This window comes from Calcarisporiella thermophila, assembly GCF_041956535.1.
Source record: "Calcarisporiella thermophila strain CBS 279.70 unplaced genomic scaffold VTP21scaffold_1, whole genome shotgun sequence".
NCBI classification, from domain to species: domain Eukaryota; kingdom Fungi; phylum Calcarisporiellomycota; class Calcarisporiellomycetes; order Calcarisporiellales; family Calcarisporiellaceae; genus Calcarisporiella; species Calcarisporiella thermophila.
The window spans coordinates 863,025-886,028 of NW_027192191.1; the positions used below are offsets into that span (position 1 = coordinate 863,025).

The window sequence follows — 23,004 nt, forward strand, 5'->3', positions numbered from 1 at the left end:
GCAGGGAAGGAAATAAAGAAGATTGAGATAGCAGCGAAATAAGATCATTACATATAGATCTCATTATTTTGGTGTAAAGAAAAGGGAAAAAAAGTATCAATAAGCAATATCAACATGTAAATATACTTATTGTTATCTATGACATTGTGGAATACAGTATATAAAATCATCAATTTATATCATTTTTGATTAAAGCAAGTGCTGTTTCAGATGACTAGACGTTCACCAATTGCATCGCCGTTGATGCTCTAGCCTTGGCAATAAGCAGATCTAGTTCTCCAGATCGCTCGCAAAGAGAGTAAAAAACGCTGTTTTGATTCTGGAGCAAATTCCAGGGTGAATCAAACTCGACAATTCTACCTTGATCCAGGACCAAGATGCGATTGTAATCTATGACTGTCTGCAATCGATGTGCAATACAGATCAGTGTGGCATCTGAAAATTCTTCACGGATAGTAGTCTGAATCCGTGAGTCGGTATCAAAGTCGACTGAAGCGGTTGCCTCATCCATGACCAATATTTTGGAGTTGCGAAGTAGGGCACGGGCAAGGCAGAGTAACGAGCGTTGTCCTTGGCTGAAGTTTCCTCCACCTTCGCTGACCGGCATGTCAAGGGATGTGATAGCTCTATTTTGCTCGGAGGAATATTCAGAGACATGTGCGGGATTATCAATGAGGTGGACGCGCCTAAGAGAGGCCCACAATTCAGCATCATCGTGTTCATCAAAAGGATCCAGATTGGAGCGGATGGTTCCAGAGAATAGAATGGGTTCTAAATCAGATAATATAGATCAAAAAGGGACATTAAGCAATGAAATTTTGCAGTTATGAGTAAATTTTGTACCTTGTGGAATTATTGTAAGCCTAGAGCGCAAATCATGCAACCCAATCGAAGAGATATCGATGCCATCAATCGAGATGCTCCCAGATTCTGGCTCGACAAATCGAAAGAGTGATATTGCCATGGTAGATTTGCCTGATCCAGTTCTTCCCACGATGCCAACCTTTTCCCCTGGGTTGATGGTGAAGCTGATGCCGTGAATCACAGGATCAAGTTCTGGCGCATATTTTATCACCAGATCTTTCACTTGGATGCGACCATCGGTGGGCCATGCAGCGGGGGGTCGAGATCCCTCAATGATGGCAGGAGGCTCCTGGGGCATGTCAACGAACTCTTGCACACGCTCAACGGCATTCAAACTCATTTCCATTTCAGTGTACCATCTCATGAAGAAATTGACCTGACTCACAAAATTAAGCGCATAACTCAAAGCTAGACCCGCAGTGCCAGCGTCCACCTCACCACGAGCAATACGGAATAAAAGGAAACCACCTGTAAGTCCAGAAACAAGAGCGCCAATGCCATCTGCACGTACACTGAGCCAGCGATTCGAACACCAGAGATAATAGTAAGGCCTGAGATTATTCTCTACTCTGCATAGCAATTCGTTCATGAATCGAGATTGCTCGCCGAAAGCTCGAATAGTCGCCACACCGACAAGAGTTTCGCCAAAGTGAGAGTAGATTGGGCTTCGTGAAACAGAGTCGAGACGCTTAAGTTCTCGGGAATTAGCTATATACATTCTACCGACCCAGTAATATATCAAGGCTAGAAAAGAATGGGGCAGGTTAAACCTTCGACCAATAAAGGAGTATTACTACAAATGCATACCGATGATAATAGATATAACTAAGAACCAAGGGGCAATGTAATCTATCACCACCACCACTGCTGAAACAGCGATAGCGTTTATCAATACGCCAGACCAGTTAACAACAAGCTGTGCATCAACTGCCTCAAGATCCTACAAAAATAAAATGAATAAACATCTGAGCATAAATTTTGGCGCTCGCCCGTACCTTTGCAAATCGATTGAGTATTCTCCCGATGGGGGTTTTGTCATAAAACCGAATTGGCGCGCGTAAGATAGCGTTAAGCAATCTTTCGTGCAGGATGCGGCTAGCTCGCAGAGAACCAGTATACTGAACCGCGAGCCGAATTACGGTGAATGAAATTGTAGATATACAGATGAGAGCATAGATCGAGAGATAGTAATAGATGCTCGCCGACTCCATTGCGTTCTTGCTCGTGCTTAAGTTGGAATCATAAGACGATACCGAAAAGGACTCCTGGGGAGAGTTGAGGGGCAAGGCGGTGATGAGATTAGGCAATACCATAGGTGCAAAAAATGAGCCATCCTCCGTATTGACCAAGGTGTTATTGACAAGTAACCCAGCTATATCCTGTTTTTGGTTCTGTCTTGAGCCATACACTTTAGTCCATTCTCGTAGCCACCAAGATTCCATGACAAGCGAAGCACGAGCCATCAAAATTCCTCCAAAATGACCCAGGGCGAAGAGAATACCACCAGCGGCAACAAGATAGGTCATGTAGACTTCAAGCTTAACTCCACCACGTTCACGAGCTTCCTCCTGAACCAACTTTCCGTTGGGTTTCGCATCAGGATTACTATTATTTTGATCCGCAGTGGAAGAGCTCAGGGCATTTGTGTTTTGCCCTGGCAATGATATGTCCAATCCGTTGATAATTGGCAAAGGCTCGTCCTCTCCAGATTCAGCCGCAGTATCACTAGATTCAGAATCCTCATAATCCGCAGCCATGTCTGAAGGAACTGTTGCAGCTTCTTCAGCAAGCATACTTGCCAATCTTCCACTTTCTCGTAGCTTAGTAACTTCGCCCGCAGCTTCGACACGACCATCCCGAATAGAGACTAAGTATTTAGCGGAAGGCAAACAAAGGCGGACGTGATGCGTTACCAAGATTCGAGTGCGCCCACGCATAAGCTCTCCAGTCAAGCAACGAAGATATATATGTTTCGCGGTATGTGAGTCCACAGCTGACAGACAATCATCCAATAATACATGTGATGCACGCGAGTAAACAGCACGAGCCAAGGCAATTCTTTGCTTTTGTCCTCCCGACAAAGTAATTCCCTTTTCACCCACTTCAGTCTGATCTCCTTGCTCTAAGATCTCTAGATCTCGTACAAGTGCACAGTCCCGCAATACTTTACGGTAGCGGTCCATGTCGAGCGGCTGTCCAAACAAAATATTTTCGCGGATGGTTGCCTGTTGTAGCCAGGGTTGTTGCGCAACATAGGCAATTCCGTTGCGGTTTAACAAAGTGACTGGGTCAAGCAACACTTGACCACGTGGAAGAAACACTTTCCCACTAACAATATCCATCTCTCCGAGCATAGCCATCAGCAAACTTGTCTTGCCACAACCAGTAGGACCGAAGACGATGCTTAATTCACCAATTGGAAAATCAAGTGTCAATTCACGCAGCTGGAAGGTCGAATTGTTTGCTGACTCAGTGGCTTCCTTAAGAGTCGAGCCCACATGCCATTGAAATGATGCACCTTCAAATCCAATTTTTTGTATCTCTCCAGATTGCTGTAAATGTTGCGGAGAGAGGGGGCTAATCTCATCAGCAGTCAGAAAAGATTCGATGCGTCGTAAAGAAACTAATCCGTTCAGCACATCCATTAGCACATCTGGCAACGCACTCAGCGGAACGCGCAGTCTTTCAAAAATGGCAATAGCTGTGAACGCAGTGGCAGCTGTAAGTTCACGCTTCTCCACCCCAGTGTAAAAAGCAAATGAGAAGAGTGGTACAAGGACAGGCGTCCCTACCCAAACCATGGTTTGGCCTCCCAGACATATAAAGGAATACATCAACTGCTTCAACTCATGTTTGCGTACATCGAGGATGCGGTCCCGAAAGCGTGGCTCCCAAGCAAAAAATTTGACCATTCTTATTCCCTGCAACAGCTCATTCATCAGAGATATGCGAGAGTCGCGCGCAGCCATTAAACGATTCTGGTAGTGGTTGTAGAGCCTCGAAACGACCGAATTCAAAGGGATGATCAGGACCATCACCGCAAATCCAAAGATGGCCGACCAAAATCCAATGACCGTACATAAAAATGCGAAGCCAATCACTATAGTCACAGGACATACTACGAGGAAATACCAAAAAGACGAGATGACTCCGACGCGATGCGTGTCAACAGCCATCAAATTCGTGATTTTGCCAATATCTGCTTGTGATGCATCATCTACCTCCTTCTCATCCACTACTAGCCCAGTTAGGTCTTTACGACGCAAACTTTTTGCATATACATCTCCGTTAAGTTGTCCTCGCAAGTTGATATCCATGGATCTGCCATGGTAGAACATTTGTCCCGATGCTAGCGTACGCACTACTTGACATGAAGTCATACATATTACGTACAAAAATGCGAGTTCCAGTTTGTCTGTTGGATGTTGGATATAATTCAGCAATTTCTGAAGGAAAAATGGTGCACCATAGTCGAACAAGGATACGATTAAACAGAACACAATTTGCATAGTCAACGATCCGGAGTTTGCAGCTACTATTCGTCGGAGTAACGAGGATTTCCTAAAATTGCCATTTTGAATGAGTTAGATACAAATTAAAAATGAAAAAGCTCAGGGGTGTCTACCTGATGGTCGAAAAATATTCAAATTGACCTTTTGGCTGGTACTCTGGAGGAAGCTCGTACAGGTCCTGCTCTTCTAATGGGCGCTTGAAACCAAGCTGAATCAAGGGATTTACCCAATTGAAAGTCAGAGTTGCAAAAATAGAAGCTTGACTACTGGGACTTGGCTCTCGAGGCTAATACAAAGAGAAAAAGATGAGCATTTAAGAGTATGGAACTCATATAAAAAAGAATATCTACATTTTCCTTCGTGTCCTGCTCCGTCCTTCCATGGAGATTAACGGGGGTCCATGGAACGGGGATAGTAAATGCGTTAATAAACGCCAAAAGCGAGAAAGTAGTGTATATGATGGTAAAAACAAAGTTCGCAATATTTCTATGCTTGTCTGACGATTCTGCGTTCAAAATGGTTGCACGGAGACGTATAAGAGATGCAACGAATACGGAGAATGTGAACATATTGAGGAGTATAATTCCTGACATGGGAGAGATCCGACGTTTCATTATGGAGTAGGTAAGTATACATGCGATGATCTATAAGCGGCAAGAGATATGTCAGTGAATGTATCTAATCACCTCAGCGCTATATTCATATACCCAGCAGAGACATGCTACAGTAGGCGCTACAATCTCGAAAGCAGCTAAATATCCTCCATTCTTTAGATAGTCAACTGTGCGAAAACCAGCCAATGTGGCAAAGCCGATTGCTTGGAACAAAAGAATAATTTGGAGAAATATACATCTCTTAAAGGATCTTCGGATTACAGACTCTTCGAAGTTGATTTTATACACATCATCCTGGCTGAGTGAATCATAATCAGAGCCTTGGAGAAATTTTCGGCGACTGGATAGAACAATGAAAAAGAGAGAAATAAATGTGATAAAAAGCGGAATTATAGCATCAAATAAACTATTGCAGAGAAAAAAAAGGTAAATAGAAGTCAGCGGTTAGAATAAATGGTACTAACCTTTCGTATACACATGGTACCAACAAAGAAAATGGGTTGGTATTCTGCCATTAAATGAAAATGTTAATAGGGAATCTCAGTGACAATATAACACAAAAATGCAACCTGCTCCCCACAGAAATCGGACACAATTCCCATTGCTAGAGACCGAGTTAATAATTAACAGCAAATCTCTTTTTTCTTGCAGCTAATCCTGATCCCTTTGTTATTTATTCCTCCCGAGACACACTAAAACCAAAGAAAAAAAAGAGAATGGGAAAGTGTAAGTTGTTTGTAACTGCACCTGAGTCAGACCACACATAAAGCTCCGCCAGTTATGGAAATTCTTATAAATCGATTCAAATGGTTTCCGATACTGAGTTGGGAAAATATGAGTAAGTGCCAGAGGGAAGTTTAAAGCAAACAAAAAACTTTTTCAATGCTGCCTGCTCGTTTTCTCACGCGCCTGCCCCTCTTGGAAATGCGGTATATCAGATCCTTCGCGCCCTTCTTGCTTTTACCGGCATAACCATCACCTACCTGTCACTCGGAAAAATATTTGGCTCGACCCCCTTATCTTTACTAACGATCTAAATCGTGACAGCCTTCAATTGGTGGCTTATCACAAGGACTTCCGTACACCTTCGTTACTCTAACACGATCAACCTTTGTTGTCTTCTAGCGATGGCGGGCCTAGCACTTGCGATCCTTTTGCTTGTATTATTATCAGAGGCCATCCTCTTCTTTGGTTACACTGCCGTCACAAATTTTGTAAATGCTACGAGACAATTTCTCGATGATCTATCAAACTATCCATTAGATTCTAATTATTGGATCGATATATTATGTTCATAGGCATACAACGCATGGCTTGAAATACGGTATAAAAAAGAGATGAACAAGCAACGGAAGCTAAAACATGATGCCCTCCAGCTACGTGCTGAAATCAGAGGGACAAGCTCACAAGTTAGTCTGAAAATCTTACTTGCATAGAATCTCAGAATTTAAGTGTATGTTTTCTAATAGGATGAATTCGCAAAATGGGCAAAACTTCGGAGAAAGCTGGATAGCACAGTAACTCAACTCGAAAAACTTAGTGAGCATTGCTATTAATTTAATAGTACAACTCTAAGAAATTGAATATATTTACTTGATTATTTTCTTTCACCAGATTCAGAACTTGCCTTTTCGAGGACTTCTTTCGAGCTAAAATTCAAGAGTGCACTCTGGATATTAACCAATGGCTTCCAAGCTATTATCATTATACTCTACCGTAAGACTCCTGTTTTCTATCTGCCAATGGGATGGTTTGGACCAGTGAGATGGCTAGTATCGTTCCCATTCGCTCCGACTGGATCAGTAAGCGTTACCGTCTGGTTTCTTGTCTGCCGCAGCGTTGTCCGACAAGGACTAGAAGTACTGCAAGTATTGTTACCACCCATTGTGGAGCGATCGGTGCAAACTGACGCTAAGAGTGAGCATGATGTAAAGGATAACTTAGATGTAAAGCAACAGTCCTCCCCTTCAACTTCATCTACTAAATGATCACTTTTCATTTTTATTCGCGATTGAATTGATTAATAATCAAAATCATCTAATTTTTTAACGCGTGCTACGGTTATTTTACGTTATATAGGGTCTTTGGTTTCTCTATAAAAGCTTGTAATTTATACTCGTGAAATACTTGAGGTACTAGAGAAAGGAAATAGTCAGCATGATAGCATGTCAAGTTCTCTTCCCTTCAACCATAGAAAATTAAGATCATACTTCGAAATACTGTCGTTTTTTGAAATGTAGATTTTAATGCTAAACAAGTTATCACCAGTGCTTAAAGTACTATTCTATTTTACTTGGAATGCTATTTAAAAACTTTCACAATTTGATGGGTTGCACATAAAATTAAACCTTTGTTAAGATCATTGAAATGATGGGATATATAAGAAGTTATCATATTTAAAGTTCCTTTGCCATATTCAAGGAACTAACCTACACTTTTTCTACTATTAATATAGAATATGAAATACGATTTAATATAATCATCACCCGAATATTCTTAACCAGAAGATAGTGCATTGAAATTTTATAATTTTCTCTTGCCCGTAACTTCTTTCACTTTCCTTACCCTAACTTCATATTTTTACATTAATATTCCAAAATACTGCTAGTTTAAACTAATTTTTCATGGATGCAGATAGATATAATGGCTAACAGTTCCCATCCTTATCTTTTTAAGAGGATGGATCGGCTCCTGGTGGTTCCAAGAAGTAAGTAGCAAAATCTTCGCGCTCCTGTAGGCTTTCTTCCAATCTTGGTTTCTAAAAAATTCTAAGCCTCTGCTTTTCCATCTTCTTTTATCATCCCTCTAAATGTAGGTATCCGTTGCAGAAAAAAGAAGTAGCCATTTGGAATATTTCTCCAGTCGAGAGCTTTTCCCTCTGATTATCTCCTCCATCATTTCCCCCTCCGTGATTGAATTACGCACGCCTAGATTCATTGCCAGTTTTTGAAAAGAGTCGACTAAGGTACTCCAATCATCAAATTTAAGCCAGAATATGCAATTATATTCTTCCGGTTACGATAGCAGTAACTGAGTATCAAATCAGTCCTTCTCATTCCTGCAAGTCCACGGAGTGCTAGAATTCTACAATCATCTGAAGTAGGTTTAATGCTGAGTTCTTTCATCAAGGCGTCATGAATGATTGTGCAGACTATGAAATAATCATAATTGCTGCGAGGGAGGCCAAAATACATGTCAATATCTACTAAAGGAGTAGTCGGAGAGAGAATTCAAGTAGGGCTTAAGACCTTAAGATCAATGACATTTTAATTAGAAATGTTTTTTAATAAGGAGATTTATATCTACCAATTAAAGCATCACCATTGACGTTTATATTTCCACAGATCGTAACCCCACCAGTCTCAGTGCGTACTTGTTGAGTATGGACCGTTTGCGTAGCAATATTGTACTAACATTTCTTCTTTCCTCAAAATCGCTTTAGAACTGAATTTTGTATTAAATATAAGCTTTTTATGTCTATAACCTATATTAACCTAACGCGTCTTGATTTAAAGATTGGATTTTAGAGATTTTCTAGAAATTTATTCATCATAAATTCTCTTTTCAATAACTTTTAATTGACAAATTTGAACAGATCAATATCATACAAGCATCAATTGTGCGCAATTTGTAAAATTATGTTAGGGGATATTGTAAAATCAGATTTGAATACCTAAATTCTCAGCTTTCACTTGATCGATCATATACCTCATATTTTTCTTTAATCTTGACAGTAAAAGTTAGCGCATCTTATTGGCAAAACGCTGCGACAGTAGTATTTATAACTCCTTCTAGTTGGCAAATTTTCGTTAGCTCTACTAGAAGCCTCGATGCCAGTGATTTTCATTTAATCTCCTGATGGAAATCTAAAGTACAAAGGTCTTTCAGATTTGATCAGATATCTAGTACCCTTTAGAAGAAGGGCTCTGTTACCTCATAATTACCGTAAGTTGCGTATTATCTGACAACCTCATTCCAAAATGTTGCTAGCTCTACACCTTCCTGCCAAATTTATCCACGAGCTATTCAAGTTATCGACAGTGGTTATTTCTGCATTTTATTAACATCTACTTACATAATATTCGGCTAGACTTCTTTCTTATCCTCCCTGCTTCACGGTTCAAATCCAAGGTTATTTAATATATCTAATATATTTCATTCAGATTCGGATTAATTCATTGTATGATTCCATTTGATATTTAGAAGACTTAATCAGCTGCGCATCATAATAGCTACAAAGCAATGACGAAAGGAATATGTTAATTGTAGGGAAATCGATCGTTTAGCCTACAGTTTTACTGATCTTTTACAATTATCTTCCCCCCAGCCCTTTAATAAATTAACTACAGAATTAACATATAGTGAACTCACCAGTAGCGAAGAGCACAATCTTTTAAGCATGAATATTTAGTAGCTTTAAAGTCAAAAACTTGAGATCTCTGACAATAATAAAATCACTGCAATTATCCCATCAAAAAAAGTGCAAATATGTAACCATTAACATTATGTTGCTATCTGATTCGTTCTTTATAATATAGCCTACCCTGATAGGAGTGCAAGACAACCTTTTCCGAATTTAGTTTCCCAAAATAGTGAATTTTGATATGTCCAAAAGTCGCTTACTCGACATTGAAATGTTTCAGATAGCACCATGCGTTCCGTTGGCACCGAGATGTGATTTTAGAGCTCTAGGCTAATCAATTCCAAGAAGATTCTGATTCGATGTCATTGGTTCTCCTCTCTGTTATCCGGGGAGGCTCCACTTAGTCAGCGGCAAACGGTCACTCGCACACAAGAAAAGTTCTCCTTAATTAATAGATAAGCCTAAAGGCTATTTTATAAAATTCTCATCGACAAGCAGTTCGCTGAAATCCATTGGTCCGGCGATACAGAGGGCCCGGTGTAACCACCACTTTCACATGTGGTAAAGTGCACGATCTCCACAGGCATGTCTTAAGCGCCAAAAGCTGATATTCAAGGAAGAGCAGCGAGAAACGGCGAAGGATTTCTCAATCGCCTTGTGCTCGAAGCAAATGTTCATCCATATTTCACAATGGGAGGAATGTTTGCTTGCCCATTATGTGGCAAATCCAGATTGAAGCGCAGCAGCATGCGGCTTCGGTGGCATGGGGAAAAAATTGCATTGGAAGGCTGTGTCTGGAGAAACCTTAAAAGATGAGGTTGCGGCCTTAGTCGATGGGAAACCGAAAAGCGAGCCTCAAGCGCGCTTACCTTCACATTCCACAGCTTGGGCGAGAGCGATAGAGCTGCGACTCGGTTTGAAATGGAGCTTCTCACATTCGTTTGGATTTCGAATGCTAAATCTTAACACATGGAAACCAAACCAAGTGCCGAAGGAAAATCCGGAAATATTAAAAATGGGGGGTGGGCCAATCGTGGGCGATGTCGTGTCGTCACACCCGCTTCCTGGGCAAGAGTATAAATAACCAGGAAGCCGGGCCTCGTGCGTTTAGCTGTAGCCTCTGCTCTACGTCCTCTTTTAACAATTGTGCAGCCAGCACTTCTCTCAGGTCAGTCTCCCGTCGTAATGGCAAGCGCAAACATAATCTCGGAAAAAGCTTCCGAAATCCTTCTCGATACTCCATTCGTAGATACTCCACTTACCGCAGCTACGGTTGGAATTGTAAGTAGTGGAGAGAATTAAGCCAATCTCCCCTGCCCTGCCTTATTGATGCATGACTCCTTACTGTGTAGGAAAATGGGGCTCATAAATATGTGGAATTCGTTCACAAACCTTTGAAACCAAAGAAAATCGTGGTGTTATGTGATGGTACTTGGTACGGTCCTGCCGCTAACAGCAACGTCAGGAAGCTGTATGAAGAGATGAAGATCGATACAGACCAGGTGGTTTATTATGACTCGGGAGTGGGAATCGGAGGCACCATACAAAACTTTTTTTTGAGTGGAGCTGTGGCCAAGGATATTGACGAGAAAATCAAAGAGGCATATAGATTCATAGTTAAGTACTATCACCCGGAGGCCCGCGTATGGTTGTTTGGCTTCAGTCGAGGGGCTTATACTGCGAGATGCGTCTCGGGAATCATTAATCACTGCGGAATTTTAGAAGCGGCCAACATCGCCCTGGTAGATCGTGTCTATGAAATTTACCGGAGCAGAGATCCTGTTTATGCACGCGAGGGGGCAGAGGCAACATCCATTAGAACGCAGAGCAGTCATCCTATTGACCTTGCTGAACCTCCTATTGAGTTTCTTGGATTATGGGATACGGTTGGTGCTCTTGGCCTTCCCTCCTTCTTTGTTGGTAGGGGATTCGAATACTTGCAATTCCATGATCAATACATCCCCAATATAGTGCGTCGCGTGTGCCACGCTTTGTCTATTCACGAAAGAATCACCTTTTTCACGCCTTGTCGTGCATTCTCGCAGGAAGATCCACAACGAATCGAAGAAACATGGTTCCCCGGGGTGCACTGGGAAATTGGGGGGGGGGCAGCTTATGGGAATTGGAGGCGATCCAAAGATGCCACTCGCCACTCTCTTGTGGATGATTGAGAAGATATTCGAAGAGAATAAGAAATTCCAAGATGAGACACGAAGGCTTCGCTTAAAGGAGGAAGACATTGAGGTGTATCGAGAGAAATATGCACCTTGGAATGGACCATCTGAAAATCTGCCGTCTCGAGTCATTCGGGTTGTCTATGGATGGGTGTCCAATTGCATTCAAAAGACATACTTGTACAGAGATCGTATCATCCCACTAAAGTTTATTAATGACGAGGGGAAGAAGCAGCTGCACCCACAGCTCCTCTTCAACATGGGCGACTGGCAGAAAGTATATGGGCCGCGAGATGCATTGGGAAGGCGTTATCCATCCTCGATTGCGTACGAAGAGCTTCGTGATACCATGGATTCGATTGGAGTGACTTTACCAAACGGGATTTTGTACTAAGCACAAGGGATAGTTGGACAGAAGAAAGTGCACACGACATGAGTAGGAAAAATGGCGGAAATATTTATATACCATTTTGACCAGGAGAGATGTATTGCGACTTGTATAGCAATGAACATTGAGAAATAAATTTTAGTGTTGTTAATTTTTCATGCTCTCCGCTCCAGTTCACTTCGGTTAGGTAATCCTCTTTTTTGGTAAAAAGAGTATGATTCGGGTATCTAACATGATGCCTCGAGACTCTATCCTTTGGGTAGTATAATTAGATATACATTCTGTTAAACTTGGAATATTCTCAAAAATAGGATTGTACTTTGGTGCTACTGATTTATATACCAATCTCATAACATACTAAGGCCTTCCGAATATTGGGTAGCTACTTGAAGAAACTGAGCGCTTTTAGAAATTATCGCGCGATTTTGACATTTAAAAAAATGCTGGAATGAGAAATTTTCTCTGTGTACATACAAATAATATAAAAGCAAGATATTCTATGTTGCGTAACATAACCTAGATTATCACTTCGATCGAAATCGATTTTCTGAGAACCTCTGGTATCTTTGTTTTTTGACATAACCTTTGATGATGAATAGAGCAACTCACTTCAGAAGCCCGATTTAAAGAGACCTACGCAAACGTTTATGTGAAAAAAAAAATGAATTAGTCACTCTCTTTACTGCACAGTTTTTAGTTAGGAAGAAATTTTCTTAAAAATAGGCGCCTTAATCTAACAAAGGAGGAAATGGACTAAAAGGGATATCATCTTTTAACCAGGAAATTTTTGTGCTAAGGCATTGAAGTTTCTGACTCTGTAAATAATTTTTTTTGAAAATGGGCCGGTCTTTAGATAAAAACAAAGACTATGCGAAAAAAATCAAAACGACCCTAAAAACTCCTCCCACGGTTTGAGTGTTGTATATCAGATCCGCATCCCTGAGAAGTGTTAGCATCCTTTGCAACCTTTCTTCTGATATCCTGAGCATATTTGTTAAATTATAGTTCTTAAGCCATGTAATGCACAAGTGAAGTTGCCTTATAATAGCAATTCTCAATCTGACTGCAGAACCATGGACGTACAGTATACTTCAATTTTCTGCAGTGTGGCGATACTTCTCTTTCTAGTACTTTACAAGATGCAAATATACATTTAAATAATTGCATGGTTAGGTCGAAAGGACGTGTTCTTCCTTACTTTCTTGGAGTCACATGGTTCGACTATTCTCTATCAAGAAGTAAAATAACTTGGTGACAATCTTTTATTCTTATCACCGAAAATATGAAGGCAGATATTGTCTCGGATTTAATTGTTGAAGAGCGGAATCCCTCTATAGGACAAGGAGAGGCACTTTGTATATCATTGTATATTATAAATTAGCTCTGTATACTAAGCCTACCGTTGTCCGTTGTATAAACCCCATAGATTAAACCGTTTATTGCTATTTTCTCCCCACCTCTTTACCACACTTTTCATTTTTCCTTTTTTCTCGATTTTCCTTCTCAGTAGTTTTATTTTCACCATTTAACATCTTAAATGTATGTTGAATGTATGCTGACTGAATCGCATTTTGCATACACTCTCCTATTATGCCGACACTTCCATAGTATTCCGCGCATGCCATTCTCTTAAAACGCATGTTTAATCGAATTGTGAGTATTGGTTTTCCCGGTTGTCAACGAAGTAAAGAGTATAAATACCCTTCATTTGTCTTGGGAAGTAAAGTCATTGTTCACTCATTTCCTTATATATCCGATCATTCAATCCGATTCGCATCGCAAGATGAAAGCAACATTTCTCATCTCGGTTCTCTTCTTGGCCTCCGTTGGCCTTACTCGTGCCCAGGATGATGATTTGGCCGATTTTGATCGGGGATCTCGTCGCCGGACCCAGTGCTCTATCACTTGTGCTGGCACCCTCTTCCCGGTCTGTTTCTGCGCTAAAAACTGGAACGAAGCTTTTAGTTCTCCCCAGGATTTCGCTCGCAGAAGGACCTCTTCTTGCTCCGTCTCCTGTAACTCCAATCAAACCCCCATTTGCTTCTGCTATTAACGTCCACGAGTTTGCATGCACTATATCCACCTGATCCACTTATTGCACGAAGTAACACCCATTTTATAGCACTTTGAGGTAATTGAAAATGATAACAGAGCATATAATGACATGTATCGTATTATTTGGAGGCAATTCATTATCAACTTGAAAAATAAACCCATAGCGTTGCAATGATGTGATATAATATGTCTCTCTTTCTCTATTTTGTGCCTTAGAATCAATTTTCTAGAGAGATTTCCTTCCCTTTGCACTGTTGGAAGGATAGCCATTTCGAACAAGTCAATGGATATTGCATGGATAGACTGGTTCTTTAAGTCAAAATTCTGCACTTATTGAAAGTGAAATTTTATCCACTTCGTTACAAATATTCTGCTAACATTACTTCTGTTTGGTATTCTATATTCAAAGTTGAAGAGTTATGTCTAAAAGCGTTAAATTTGCTCTTTGTAGGTGATTAATCTTCATTTCGGTGTCCGATTCGTTGTGTTTCAACTTCAAAAGGCTAGTAGTCGACCAAATGGTGGTATAATTGTCTATTTGGCTGTAATAATAAACAACTTCAACAGATATATATAAATTGGAAAAAAAAGTAATCATGCTGCAGTAATGTGAATTAATTCCTCGTCTTCCGAACTGCTGGCCTCTTCGTCAAGAGTATTCAAAAGGATGGACTCGCTCCCCATCGACAGCCGGGATCTTTCAATAGATCGATGCGAATTGCCACCCGGACCCTTGTAGTGACTCGAGCGAGAGAAATTCCGCCTGTTCCCTAGGTTCAAACTTGGTCTGGGAATGGCCATTTTATCGATCAGCATCGACTCGCGAGCGCTGTTGGTCGTACGCGACGAATTGAGAAGGAATACGCCAGCAAAAATGGTTAGGAAACCGCAGAATAGAGAGGCAATGTTCACCGTGCTGGAGGTGTTGAAGCCTTGGAACAGAATGACCGAGGCAAGGATCGTGGCGGTGGTGAAAAACACATAGTAGATCGGATTCACCCTGTTTGGTCAAAATGTCAATTTACACAAAACAAAATAGTGGCCAAGCAATAGCCATGCTTACACGTTGGTGGAGAAAGCATCCAGAGCCTTTGTAAAGTAGTTCATCTGGATGAGGATCGCACAGCCAGTCGTTAGGGCGAACACGTAGGTGGATGGGTGAGTGAGCTGATTATTGCCCGCAAGGGTGAGCTTAAGAGCAACACCAAAGCCTTTCACAGACATCACGGAGATGGAGCCCACTAGTGAGCAGATGGAGAGGTAGACCAACGGATTCTTCTTGCCGTATTTTGGAGCGATGCGGTAGATCATAAAGATAGTGAATACCAAGACGAAAATGGTATAGATAAGAAAAGCTAAAAACGAGGAAACTCATAAGGCAAACGGAATTGTAAAAATGGGCTGATTAGGCTTTACGTGGTTGAACCGCATAATGAAGTATCTCATCCACTGTCTGGACATCCTATTTATTTGAATGAGGTGCATCAAATTAGGTCATGTCTATATTAATAAGGGCTGTCCATTATTCTCACTTTATCTTCGGGTGCGTGAAGTACGATAAGTAGAGCTCCAATAACACATAACATACATCCCACTTTGCCGATGTTTTTAAGCTCCTCTTTCAATAAAAACGACGCCAGTATTGCTCTGAATAAGAAATTGAGACTCTGTATGTCAATGGTCTTCGACCTTCACTATGTAAATGGGAGAGAGAAATGACATACCCTATGATAACGCTTAGTGCACCAAGAGGGGTAACCAGAATAGCAGGCGCAAAAGTGTAGGCAGCAAAATTGGCCACTTCGCCAAGTCCCACTACAATAAAAAGTATACACGTACACGTATTCAGGACAATTTTTTAGAAATATTCTCATATTACGATTCATCTTACTTGTTATGATTCCACACCACCATAGCGAGTTTTGAAGAAATGAATATGTATCACCGGCTAAGGAAGGAGCATATCAGATGAATGGATTAGACGAACTGTCCAATGAATAGACCCATCTACAGTGTACTTACCTGATTTTCCATCCACATTAGATGATATTAATCCTTTTTTAGTTATGATAAAGCTCACTCCGATTAACAACGACGACGACAGAGCTAGTAATAAACCTATGTACCTATTAAGGAACCACATCAACAAAAGCCATCTGATTATCATCGGGAATAAGAAATCTACTTGTCATCGATCATGATGGTATGCCCAGAGATGTATAGATACAAGTAGTATATAAGGAAGGTATATGGAATTAATTTAACAAGGTTGCCCAATTAACCAAGGTGTAGGAATACTATAAGTCGATATCCAAGAGTGTCCAATTAAATAGCCATCAATAATCCCTAAGATGAGCTTCTCAGGGGAAAAACCAATATGAAAATTCTAAAAGAACACCGAGAAATTTCGTTGAAAGAACCTTATTTTATTTTTAGCCAGCAGGTTCAAATTTCAAACTTCGTCGAATCTCTGGGTGAAATAAATCTTAAAGTTCCAAACGAACGGTTAAAATACAGAGAAGATATTAGCACTCCCTTCACAGGCTGGCCTCACCCCTCAAATATACTGAAGTGGAGTGCTGTGCCTCAGTAGATGAAATATTAAAATTGGCCATAGAAAGGAAAATTTCTCTTTGGATCCACCATGAAAACTCATATCTTTCGCCAAAGGAGACTCTCGGTGTTTCACTTAATAGCTGTATTATTATTATAATTAAGTATTCCTCAAATTTATTTTGAGAATTTGTAGATCATATCATAGAGGTATATGCGAGGTGTGAAGGGAAATATAATGCACAAAATAAAGTAAGATAATATATAACTCTATGAAAGAAAAAAATTGACATCTCTAAGGAAGGCGAGGACAAAACGTGGTGGAAATAATAATGTATAATTAAATAAATAGTAGCGGCAAAAACAAAGTTCTATTTTTTTAACCCGCCTTCACAGTGTAGGTCGTGGGGTGCATCTGGAGGTTGTCGATCTCCGGGTTGAAGCGGATGGGTCGGGTCTTGCGAATGATCCAGATACGGAAGGTGGTGTAGGCAATAAGAAGGAAGCCGAAGGCGATAGGGATGAGCCAGAACATGGGCGAGAGACGCCAGGAGGTGCCAAAAGGAATGTTAAAAGGGGGAATGTAAACGATTGCCATCGCAAGCACAGCACCCCCCGCCAAACCAGCAAAGTTGTAAGGGTTGCTGAACATGAATTTGCCAAAAGGCAGGCGCAGACGTGCTTTGCATGCAAACATGTTGAAGGCCTGCATGATCATGATGCTCAGATAGAGAATGGATTGTCCTTGTGCGAGAGCATCCTTCTGTTCCAAGTACGTGAGAACTCGACCCGAGGCGGTTGTATAGTTAGGCGAATCATCCCGGAAATAACTACCCTCCAGAGCCATCTGACGACAGTCATAGGGAGAAATGCCGTGATAATTCAACACAACAAAGAAGGATAGCATGCTTGCAATGGTCTCCATGATACCCGCTTCAAGATAGGCCCATAAGAGTAGGTCACCGTCCACAAGCAATTCCGCGCCCGTGGAATCAATGAGGTTCTCGCGCCAGAAATCAAGAGTGAACACACGTTTGACACGATGGGCCATCGTTGCGACGCGCCCTGGATGCACTGCTTCGCCGGTTTCTTCGTCAATGCGGGTAGGCAAGCGGCGAAGGGCAATCCGCCGAAGTCGCTCAATGGATCGGGAAGTAACAGGCTTACGGGGCTGTAATTTCATCAGACCGGACTTAGTTTCGGGTTTATCCCAGGCGAAGGAAAGAGCAAGGAATAGCTCAAAGCCAAGATCGATCACGAGAATAAGAATGGCCGAGATACCCAAAGGAATGGGAGCAACGACGTAGAGGAGCTGGGGTACTACCTCAGGGGTCGAGTGCGAGATAGTGTAGCGGATGGATTTCTTTAGGTTAGTGAAGATCAAACGGCCCTCTTCGATACCGTGGACGGTGGATGCAAAGTTGTCGTCCAGAAGGATCATGGCAGCAGCCTCCTTCGACACGTCACTGCCGGATTGATTCATAGCAATGCCGAGGTCGGCTTTCTTCAGAGCGGGGGAATCGTTCACACCATCACCTGTTACGCCGACGATATGTCCCATCGATTGGGCACGTTTAACGATCTCTAGCTTGTGGCGGGGCGAGGTACGCGCAAAAATGATCTCCGTCTTTGAGAAAATACGATCCCATTCTTGGTCGGTGAGCGCGTCGATCATTTCTCCGTGGATGACAATGGCATCATATTCATCCTCTCCCACATCGTCGACCTGACGCCCAGTACGTTTTGCAACCATTTCGCGTGTATCCGACAAGACCAAGTTAATTTTCCGACCGATGGCCTCTGCAGTGAGAGGATGGTCTCCCGTCACCATCATGACTTTAATGCCAGCAGAGCGGCAGCGGCCAATAGCCTCACGAACGCCATGTTTGGGTGGATCTTCAAGGGAGGTTAGCCCGACAAAGGTGAGGCCAGAGGTCGGGTAGTTCTTTTTCTCCTTGCTGAACTCAAAGTCGGAAGGATATTGCTCGCGTGGCATCAATAATTGCGCAAACGCAAGGACACGATGTCCCTTGGATGCCATATACTCGTACGCGTTTTGGAATTGCTCGCGATGCCTATCGGTCAGTGGAACGATCCCGTTGTCGAGGATGGTGTCGCAGAGGCGTAGCACGCGTTCAGGTGCACCCTTGATGAAGAGGGTGAGGTCGCCGGTGCTGTGGGGCATTTTGTGGATGGACATATGCCACTTGTTGTCAGAGTTGAAGGGAATTTCGAATACTTTGGGATACAGTTCTTGGGCCTTTTCAAACTCCGACAAGTTCTGGGCCGCGTACCGCAAAAGACCTGCCTCCGTAGCATCACCTAGGACCTCCCGTTGGTCGATGGGCACATCCGTTCGATCGAATTTAGCGCGAGTGCAAAGGCTAGAAATGTGCATGATCTCGCTGACGCCAGGCGTACCCGAAGTGGCCAATTCTTCTTCTTGGTTCAGAGATCGGTGAACAGTCATCATCCGAAGGCCGGTCCAAATGTTGGTCACGGTCATCTGGTTGCGAGTGAGCGTGCCAGTCTTGTCCGTGGCAAGAAGGGTGATGGCACCAAGGGTTTCTACCCCTTGCAGATCCTTGACGAGTACGTTCCGCTGGGCCATGCGCTTGGCAGCAATGGTCAGCAGCATAGTGACGGTGGCTGGCAATCCTTGCGGCACCCAGGCCACGAGCACACCAATAGCAAAGTTGAGGGTAAGACCAATGTTGCCGTTATTGACTCTGAAACCGATTCCAAAGAAGATAGCAGCGGTAACGATGGCAATAGAGGCGATGATCTTGACGAAGTTGTCGATCTCTTGCGAAAGTGGGGACTTGCGCTTGTCTTCACCCGCCGTCAAACCAGCAATCTGCCCGAGAACAGTGCGGTCGCCTGTGCGCACCACAATTCCGTATCCCTCCCCAGCAACGATCAAGGTCCCATTGAATAGCATATTAGTCGCTTCAAGCGGATTCTTGTGGGTATTCGTCACGGAGCGTTCTTGTGGCTCGGATTCACCGGTTAAGGAGGAATTATCCACCTTCATCTCGCTGCAGGAGAACAGGAAAACGTCGGCTGGAACTTTGTCGCCCATTCGCAAGAACACAACGTCACCGAGCACAAGATTCGACGCGGGCATTTGTAGCAACTTTCCCTCACGAATGCATCGGCAAGTAGCGGGGATCATGTTAAGGAATGACTCAAGAATTGCCGCCGATTTCTGCATCTGATAGAATTCGATGAAAGCATTCAGGAAAGCGACGACGATGAGGATGGCTCCGAGGTAAGTCTAAAACATAATCCAATACAGCATTCAATATGGATGCAAGGAATCTAGAGCCAAACAATGTAAAATAAGGCTTACATTAGGGAAATTTCCTACCGGATCGATTCCATAAAGGATGTATTCGATTACGCCGGCAACAATGAGAAGGAGATTGAAAAGAGTGGAGAGGCATTCAAGATACTTGACAATGGCATGTTTCTTCTTGGGAGGGGTCAACTGATTAGGGCCATTTTCTTTCAGCAAACGGGTCGCATGATAAGGGTCCAAGCCACGAGATTCGGCAGGCTTTGTGGGATTGATTGAAGTAGAGTAGCGCTTGGCGCAATCCTCAGGCGAGAGCAGATGCTCATCGATGTTAACCTGCTCGATCTCCTTCTTGCCCTTCTTCTTGGATTTGTTGAACTTGGCTCTGATGGCAGCATGCTCCTCAGGGGTGGATTGAGGCAAGCCTCGCGGGTCAGAGCGCGTCAAAGTGCGAGAGCGATCTGGGAGAGTCGGCTGGGAGAAGGTGATTTTGCCTTGTCCATCAGCCGCCATGATGGACGCCGATGGAACCGCCGTGGAGGTATTAGACCCCTCGGTGTCCAGCGTGGAGGACTGCTCCATCAGGATATTCATTTCCACCTTGTCCTCCGCCCCAGCTGTTTGCATACTAGAATGATGAGAAGAATAGGAAATCAAAGAGAGGGATGGGAAAAGGTATTAATAGAGCGCGCAAGGCCCAAAATTCATTTATTTACTAACCCCTTCAGTTTCGATAGCATAATAGGGCTTATTCCAACCCAGAGACAGGCTTCACCACCCAAGGATTTTGCGGGCTGAGTATTAATAACCGGTGCAAGGTGACCGGGATAAAGGGCATCGGAAATTGCTTCGCAATGTGGTTGCACAGTGGGCGGACATCCCTTATGGATACTAAGGACCGCTATTGTTCGCCGGGGTGCTACTCCAATCTGGCGCCGGCAAAACTTGCGCTTTGTCGAACCTTGGGCCCTCGTGGTGGCAGTAGGAATGCCAGCATTCCTTATGCGGGGGCCTCTGTGCCCGCTGGCTTGACTTGATTACTGAACGATGGCAACCTTCTTAGTTGCAAGGCCAATGACGCCCTGAGGCTAGTCTTCACTGAGTTCACGCCTCGACTTTGGCTCTGAAGGGTTGCGCGAGCTGATGCAAACGCTCACGGAAAATTCTGCCAGCGTGTGACTGAGCAACCCCGCGAATGGCTTGCCTTCTCCAGAGCCAAAGTGCTTGGAGAAATGTTCTGGAAGTTCCGCCTGACTTCCTGGAATAGACGCATCCTTATTATCGGGAACCCTCCCATGATTAGCTGTTCTCGCGCAGACCCGGTCACACTGATTGCGATGGAATGGGGAAACTTTAACTTAGAGTGGGAGCTGCTAGGGATATGTCAACGGTTTGTGCACTCATCCTTTAATATCACTTAATATCTCCGAGGGTATTTTGTGAAATACATGTACAGTTTATTGGGATATCCTCGGCCCATAAGGGCTTATATATAAATTATTTGGCGCCCACTGCAAAACGCTCCAGGCTCTGATCTTCCAATACATTGAGTCCGGTCACCACGAATGAGGGCTGAGAAGCAAGCGCCCCAAATTTACACAAGTCTTCCACGAGGGTCCATGAAGCAAGCACACAATCCTTTATGCCAATGCCGTTATAACTGCTGCCCGTAACGGAGAGGCGGTGTCCGGTGGTACTTTGCATGGCACGATGAAGCTCTTGCATCCGTCCAATATGGCCTACCTGATATTGCGGGATGCATCCCTGCTGCATTCCAACCGCAGATAGCACAGGAGGAGCCTGGATTCCAAGAGTCTGCTTAACAGTATCTGTTGCAAGCTCCAGCAGCTGCTGTTTAGTTATTGTGGAGGGATCCTGTCCTGGGAATGCATGTGGTAAACGAGCGCCGCCAATCATAACTGTGAGTTTGGTAATGGGTCGCTCGTCTTGTTCGGGGAGGGCGCGAGAGTCGAATATAATTCCAAGCACTCCTTTGCTTTCTTGGATGAACAACTCTGGAACTAGGAATCCAAATCCGTCTGGGACCTCACCGGATGAATAAGCAAGATTGACTACCCCAACATTGACTGACGGGTTATGAGTTAAATGCGGAAGGGGAGTGGTTCCAGTTAACAGTTGGTGAAGCGCCGGGGAAGGGAGGGCGCTGATAACATGGTCGGCCTCTAGTTCGTTTGACGAAAGCATCAGCTAATCGAATAGGCGAAGCTTATTAGAGACTAGGGAATCAAAAGCTAAAAATCTTGAATACATACTCGGACCCGGTCGTTCTCGAACATTAGCTGCAATACATGCTGATTTGTTTCCATCTTCACGTTTGGCATCTGTGAGAGTGCCTTCACCAGTGCTTGCGGGAGCGATTCAACTCCATTCTTAAAGCTAAACATGCTCACTTTATCCATGTGCTCATAGAGGTCAAAGTTCTCTCTCCTGGCTCTCCACTTAATCCCCTTCTCTCGATAGGTCTCCAACCCTCCGCGGATCATTCCTAGAAGAACGGACCCGTACACTTTTTCCGCATCCCATAGATAGGGCATAGTTGCTCTCACACTTAGTTCACGCGCATCGCCGGCATAAATTCCATGCATGACCGCCGATATTAGGTTAGATGCAATGTTGTCGTTAAACCGGCGAGAAACAAAGTCGTAGACACTTTCATCCTCCACATCATCAGATATCCGGCTCACGAATGGCTCTCGGAGGGCGCCAGTTATAAGACCCTTTAGGGCGGGAGAGCGATCGAAGAGAAGCGAGAGAGGAGAGGTGGGTAATTGATTGAGTCTACCTGAGTGGTATATAAAGCGATTTTTTGCTGCCGGTTGAGTTTTTGGAACTGTAATCAGCTCAGGTAACAGATTGAGTCGGCTAATCTATCAACTCAAGAGCAATTGAGTAAAAAAAGATTTAAGATCATTATTAAGTAATATTTACAGTATCAATAAGAACATAACCACCCGCTCCGTTACATCTGAGGGTGTGAGGCCCCCGTTCAAACAAGACCCCCTGGTCACCCTCTCGACTTGACCGAATCCAACCACCCCATCTCTCTGAACTCTCCAATAATGTAATTTTGATTTTTGGTAGAGCATTGGCCAGAAAATAAGCCGCGCTAAGACCTGAGATGCCACCCCCCAATATTACGACGCGGCTTGGAGCACTCATATT

At 43.2% G+C, this 23,004-nt stretch overlaps 7 protein-coding genes across 7 annotated transcripts; 3 read left to right on the plus strand and 4 right to left on the minus strand.

The window, feature by feature from the left end:
- Positions 1 to 214: 214 nt before the first annotated feature.
- Positions 215 to 5,592, minus strand: VTP21DRAFT_372 (uncharacterized protein; the record flags this gene model as incomplete). Its single annotated transcript, XM_069394053.1, has 9 exons — positions 215 to 771; positions 844 to 1,608; positions 1,672 to 1,804; positions 1,860 to 4,425; positions 4,490 to 4,662; positions 4,727 to 5,020; positions 5,084 to 5,396; positions 5,455 to 5,498; positions 5,560 to 5,592. 9 exons carry the CDS (start codon positions 5,590 to 5,592, stop codon positions 215 to 217), a joined length of 4,878 nt encoding a protein of 1,625 aa, XP_069256751.1.
- A 525-nt stretch (positions 5,593 to 6,117) lies between these two features.
- On the plus strand, positions 6,118 to 6,978 carry VTP21DRAFT_373 (uncharacterized protein; the record flags this gene model as incomplete). The annotated part of the gene is made up of 4 exons (XM_069394064.1): positions 6,118 to 6,204; positions 6,289 to 6,399; positions 6,460 to 6,529; positions 6,605 to 6,978. 4 exons carry the CDS (start codon positions 6,118 to 6,120, stop codon positions 6,976 to 6,978), a joined length of 642 nt encoding a protein of 213 aa, XP_069256752.1.
- Positions 6,979 to 10,322: 3,344 nt separating this feature from the next.
- Positions 10,323 to 11,921, plus strand: VTP21DRAFT_374 (uncharacterized protein; the record flags this gene model as incomplete). The annotated part of the gene is made up of 4 exons (XM_069394075.1): positions 10,323 to 10,427; positions 10,506 to 10,634; positions 10,706 to 11,334; positions 11,399 to 11,921. The coding sequence occupies 4 exons, from the start codon at positions 10,323 to 10,325 to the stop codon at positions 11,919 to 11,921; spliced, it is 1,386 nt and encodes a 461-aa protein (XP_069256753.1).
- Positions 11,922 to 13,698: 1,777 nt separating this feature from the next.
- Positions 13,699 to 13,968, plus strand: VTP21DRAFT_375 (uncharacterized protein; the record flags this gene model as incomplete). Its single annotated transcript, XM_069394086.1, has 1 exon — positions 13,699 to 13,968. One exon carries the CDS (start codon positions 13,699 to 13,701, stop codon positions 13,966 to 13,968), a length of 270 nt encoding a protein of 89 aa, XP_069256754.1.
- A 596-nt stretch (positions 13,969 to 14,564) lies between these two features.
- On the minus strand, positions 14,565 to 16,169 carry VTP21DRAFT_376 (uncharacterized protein; the record flags this gene model as incomplete). The annotated part of the gene is made up of 8 exons (XM_069394097.1): positions 14,565 to 14,970; positions 15,034 to 15,325; positions 15,387 to 15,432; positions 15,503 to 15,617; positions 15,695 to 15,785; positions 15,862 to 15,918; positions 15,993 to 16,096; positions 16,156 to 16,169. The coding sequence occupies 8 exons, from the start codon at positions 16,167 to 16,169 to the stop codon at positions 14,565 to 14,567; spliced, it is 1,125 nt and encodes a 374-aa protein (XP_069256755.1).
- Positions 16,170 to 16,902: 733 nt separating this feature from the next.
- Positions 16,903 to 20,448, minus strand: VTP21DRAFT_377 (uncharacterized protein; the record flags this gene model as incomplete). The annotated part of the gene is made up of 2 exons (XM_069394108.1): positions 16,903 to 19,800; positions 19,876 to 20,448. 2 exons carry the CDS (start codon positions 20,446 to 20,448, stop codon positions 16,903 to 16,905), a joined length of 3,471 nt encoding a protein of 1,156 aa, XP_069256756.1.
- An 870-nt stretch (positions 20,449 to 21,318) lies between these two features.
- Positions 21,319 to 23,001, minus strand: VTP21DRAFT_378 (uncharacterized protein; the record flags this gene model as incomplete). Its single annotated transcript, XM_069394119.1, has 3 exons — positions 21,319 to 22,029; positions 22,095 to 22,709; positions 22,771 to 23,001. The coding sequence occupies 3 exons, from the start codon at positions 22,999 to 23,001 to the stop codon at positions 21,319 to 21,321; spliced, it is 1,557 nt and encodes a 518-aa protein (XP_069256757.1).
- Positions 23,002 to 23,004: the final 3 nt, after the last annotated feature.